The sequence below is a fragment of the Phanerochaete carnosa genome (genome assembly GCF_000300595.1).
Source record: "Phanerochaete carnosa HHB-10118-sp unplaced genomic scaffold PHACAscaffold_272, whole genome shotgun sequence".
Taxonomy (NCBI): domain Eukaryota; kingdom Fungi; phylum Basidiomycota; class Agaricomycetes; order Polyporales; family Phanerochaetaceae; genus Phanerochaete; species Phanerochaete carnosa.
Window position 1 is genome coordinate 1 of NW_006767899.1, and position 4,946 is coordinate 4,946.

General features: G+C 53.1%; 1 protein-coding gene across 1 annotated transcript; it reads left to right on the forward strand.

Moving 5' to 3' along the window:
* Nucleotides 1-2,099: 2,099 nt before the first annotated feature.
* On the forward strand, nucleotides 2,100-4,946 carry PHACADRAFT_214663 (uncharacterized protein; the record flags this gene model as incomplete). The annotated part of the gene is made up of 9 exons (XM_007402605.1): nucleotides 2,100-2,168; nucleotides 2,229-2,559; nucleotides 2,618-2,695; nucleotides 2,755-2,971; nucleotides 3,033-3,131; nucleotides 3,186-3,345; nucleotides 3,395-3,639; nucleotides 3,690-3,779; nucleotides 3,840-4,946. 9 exons carry the CDS (start codon nucleotides 2,100-2,102, stop codon nucleotides 4,201-4,203), a joined length of 1,653 nt encoding a protein of 550 aa, XP_007402667.1. The 3' UTR covers nucleotides 4,204-4,946.

The following is a 4,946-nucleotide window of genomic DNA, read 5'->3' on the forward strand; positions in this document are numbered from 1 at the left end:
CTCCCAGACAAAATCATGTCCCGCTTGCTGTGCAAATAGCTGTGTGTGCGCGCTCAGAGATTTAATGATGTTAGATGATAGGTCGTGTCTACGCTCGCAGCCCAATCATAACAATACACCTGCCTAGCGTCATTTCCCGACGATGTTAGTCATAATTTCCTCTATATGGGCGATCTACCGTCTCATCTTCTGAGAGGCTACCTGTTTTAGCTATTGATCGCGTTAACTAACCATTGTGGCTCGAGCCTCTGGCCTTGTCAGATAGCGAAAGGGCAGCTAGGGAAAGTGGTGACCTATGTGCGCTAGAACGGGCCAAGCGTCCCCTGCATAGTCAGCCTGTCTACTTTGGAGGAGGGGGGCGAGAGTCTTGATCCGCGAGAACTTTTAGCCTCGACTGCACATCTTGCGGTGACATAAACGCGCTCATTTTTGTTGTGGGATGCAGCCAGATATCACTGGCCTCAGTGCGCTTAACGTCATGTTCGTTCGCCGGCTCGAGCATGCGCCGTCGTGTTCCTCGCCGTGGCCGAAGCCGAGCGCACATCCAACAGTTCACCTCCGGCGTGCCCAGGCGCGCACCGCACTTAAGCTTAAACATGATACCTCCGGCTGAAGACCGTTATGTAGTTATCGCAGCCCGGAGCGCGAGAATGTAACGATGAATCGGTGATGTCATCACGGCGCCACAAAGCCTATCCAAATGCGGCCGTCGTCGGGATCGGGCATACGTACTGTTAGCCGCCCCCCAACCGGCCAAGCCCAGCACTCGGCCAGCCGTGTATTCTGGGCTCAACAGCATTGTTGTAGCATAATACGAGGCCTCTAATATGTCAATAGTATTTCTTTCTACATAAATGTATAATTCTATCAAGATCAGTCGGGGGAGACTCGAGCTATGCATGCATTACTGCACCGAAACAGCCGGGATGCCTAATTTTGGTAGCGCGCCAGACCTTCCCCTCTCATTGACGACCATTCTTTCCGCCCCATCTCCATCTCCACTCTGTACAGCTGCCTCTATTATCAACATTAGGGTGTGTACTACTGCCTCCCAACTTTTTGCAGTCTAATTCCGCTTCTAAGGTTCTCTAGGCACAGCTGGAATAGCAAGGTCACGGCTTGGGTGGTTCTGGAGATGTCCAAGGAAAAGGACATCACTACTTGCAACAAAGGGTTGGGGGCGCAGGGAACACATAGTGTGGCTTCTGTATATGTTATAATTTGCTTCTCTTCATCAGGGAAAAGACTTAGGTCCACAATGCTACAGAGTGCTACAGGAGCATTTTGGGAGCACTACGGACCCAAGTCCTGTTTCCTGATGTTGCGCTCTCTTGATTTTATCATTTTCTTGTTGTGTGCCCAAGGCACATCTCTGCTGACCTGCTATTTTCATGCCTACATATAGAAGCAGAACAAATAACTTTCCCAACATGTATTTACACCCAGAACCCACCCCGACCTATATTCAAGGTAATACATACATTTTATTCCTAATTTGCGCTGTGCAACGACTGTGGAAGGCCGGATGGCGACCTGTGTACTCTCTTGGCGGCTCGGCCAAAGTTGGACGCCCTGCTTGAGCACTGCGTGCGCCTGGCTGGCCGAGATCTATGCCAAGCGCTGTTTCTGCAATCTTCTTACCAAAATACTCATAGTGTCTATAGAAGCAATGAAAAAATCTTACTGCTTGGTAGAATAATATTTTATGTCCATTCCAGTAGATCTGAGGTGTAACACTTTCCTTATCTTCATGCATCTACGAGTATAGAGCAAAATGCCGTAGCCTGGTCGACTTCGGGGCACGTGACAGTATTCTGCCCGAAGCCTACCGCTGTCTTAATGCTATCCGCGTCTCGCACGACGGTTCGAAGAATGTTTGACCATGCCGAAGCATAGGAGGCGATTATACATTCAGACATGTGCCTGTTACCCGATGCGTCACGAGGCGACACCGGTCTCACATCGACGTTCGCTTCGTTGATCGGACAATACCTCACCGAGTATAAAGCGGCTGATTCTTAGAATGGCGCGCCTCGGGTACCAATTTATTCGTATATTAAGCGGCTGGGATTATGCGGACGTTCTGAATCACCTCTCGGATGCCCCGCAAGACGATGTTCGTGGCTTTAAGAGATTTGTCCACAAAAGACTGTGTGCTTGCCGTAGCTGTATGTGCACTAGTAGGTACTCTGCAGATAGCTCTTGGATGTGTCTCACAAGCATTGTAGGTGACGCACTGGATCTTCAACCGCCGAGAGCCCGCTGATCCACGGATCCTTTTTGTTTTGCTGCTTCTCGTTCCCGCTGCGACATCGCTGTTACTTTTTCTGCACTACGGGACGATCCTTGGAACCGTCCTCGCGTTTTCAATCTACCATGCCTCTCTCATCTTCTCGGTCGTCCTCTATCGTACCTCACCCTTCCACCCACTCGCACGTTATCCAGGCCCATTCTTGGCCAAGGTAACCAGATTATATTGGACACGCATCGCACTTGCAGGGCGCCAGCACATCGAGATAGGGCGCCTCTTTGACAAGTACGGCGACGCTGTCCGAATTGGTCAGCAAGCTTGCGAGCCACTCCGTCGTGCGTGACCGACTAATGAACCTGTGAGCAGGCCCGAACGAAGTTCACTTCCGCGATGTTTCCGTCATGCAAGCTATGTTGGGCTCCAAAGGGATGCCCAAGGGTCCCAGTGCGTACTGCGAGTTTCGGCTCCCTTCGTATCCAAGCTTACGAGACTGCATTATCCAGTGTGGGAAGGCCGCGCTCTCAAAACGCCAATTCTTCCTCTTGTGGGCCTCCGAGACAACACAACCCACTCGCGCCGGCGCAAGCCATGGAACCGCGCGTTCAGCTCGGCTGCGCTCAAGAATTACGTGCCCGTGATGGCAAAGCGCGGCTCCCAGTTCGTCGAGCTACTCGCAGAGAGGAGAGAGGTCGACTTCGTGCACTGCGTGCACATGTTCACGTAGGCCTCTGTTCGCCTGTGCAAAAGCTTTTTTTCTCAACGGATCGACTTCTCTCCACAGATTTGATTTCATGGCTGATGCTCTGTTCGGTGGGGGCTCAGAAGTCATGAAGGACGACGACAAGGATGGTATGGCCCGTTCGGTAAAAACATCTTTTCTGTGGGTGGCACTGCTAGGTTATATATCCAGGGAATTTGACGGGTATCTCAGCAGAGATTCGCAAATATATGAACACCTCCCTTGGCTCGCATCTCTCGCTCGCCATATCCCGGGCGTAGGCGAAAAAATCAAGCGTTTCAGAGCGATGTGCACGCAACGCGGTATTTCAAGGCTCGAGAAAGGATCTAGCACGAAGGATCTGTTCTACTGGCTGGTACGTCTCTATCACACTATCTCATCGTCCCTTGCTGAATACATGCAAGAGCAACGAGGACGGAAGTGAGAAAGAAAACCCGTCTAGGTCTCTGATCCTCTCGGACTCCGCGCTGGCTATTATCGCCGGGTCCGATACGACTGCTACTGTGCTGAGTATCCTTGTATACTGTCTGCTCGCGCATCCGGAAACATACGAGCGGTTGCAAGCAGAGGTCGACAAGTTCTACCCTTCAGAAGAAGACTCACTCGACCCGAAGCACTTTTCAAAGATGCCTTACCTCGAAGCCGTGATGTAAGTCCCTGGTGCTGCTTGGTGTGCCATAGAGCTAAATTATATCGCAGAAATGAGACGATGCGCCTCTATCCTGTTCTTCCGAGCGGCAGCCAACGATCCCCGGAGCGCGGCTCTGGTGGTTTCTTTGCAAGCCAACAGTGAGCACCACTGACGCCTGAAAACCCTCCGCAAACACTGACATGCCCTCGCATCCTCAGCTTCATTCCCGAATGGACCTCCGTCCGCATCCCGATATGGTGCCTGCACCGCGACCCGCGCAACTTCACGCGGCCGGACGAGTTCTGGCCCGAGCGGTGGCTCATCATGGATGGCCTCGAGCCGCACTCTGAAGTGCTCACGCACGACATGAACGCATTTGTGCCGTTCTCGTTCGGCCCGCGGAACTGCGTCGGCAAGAACCTCGCGATGCTTGAGATGAAAGTTGTCGCAGTGCACATGCTCCAGCGGTTACAGCTGCGGTTCCGCAAGGACTTCGACCCTACGCGCTGGGAGCACGTCATGGAGGATAGGTTTAACCTCCTAGTGGCGGAGCTGCCAATTGTCGTTGAGCGAAGGTTCTAAGACGATGGGACGGCGTTCCCTACATATAAAGCTGCATATATGCGCGCTAATTATGGAGTTATAGTATGGTTAGCGACACAGTGCTACATATTCTTTCACGCGGCAAAGAAAAAATTCACAACCAGTTTCATATCACAATAAATACATTCGTTTATTGCTTTTCTCCCCTCTTTTCTCCTCTCGCGTAATCCCGCACTGTCTCTTCCCTTCACGAGAGTAGAGACGACCCTTAAAAAATTATCCGGATATCCTGTTACCGATTACCAATCCTCTGAACCAAAAGCTGACGACGTTACTCAGCATCTGTTTAGGCGGCCGCAGCGGGCGGGGCTGTCATGGGCGAGGCAGGCTGCATGTTAGGGAAGAAGCCCGGCGGGGGCGGGGGCCGCATGGGCATGCCAGTCGGACCGAAGTGGTGGTGATGGTGATGATGATGATGCGGCGGGGGAGGCGAGGGCGTTCGATGTTCGTGTGCATGGTGCCCAGGCCCATGTGCACGGTGTTCGTGTGCATGGTGTCCGCCCCTGCCCCCACCGCGTCCGCGGGTGAAGCCGCCACGGATACGACCGCGGTAATCGTGGAAGATGCCGAACATATGCGGCGGTGGGCCGGCGGGCGAGTCGGTCGGCGGGATGAACGGAGAGGACATGGGCCCGAAGCCACGGCCACGGCCGCGCGGGTCGAAGCGGAAGGCACCGCGCATGAAGCCGTGGTGGCCATGGTGGTGCCCGTGGAGATTGTAT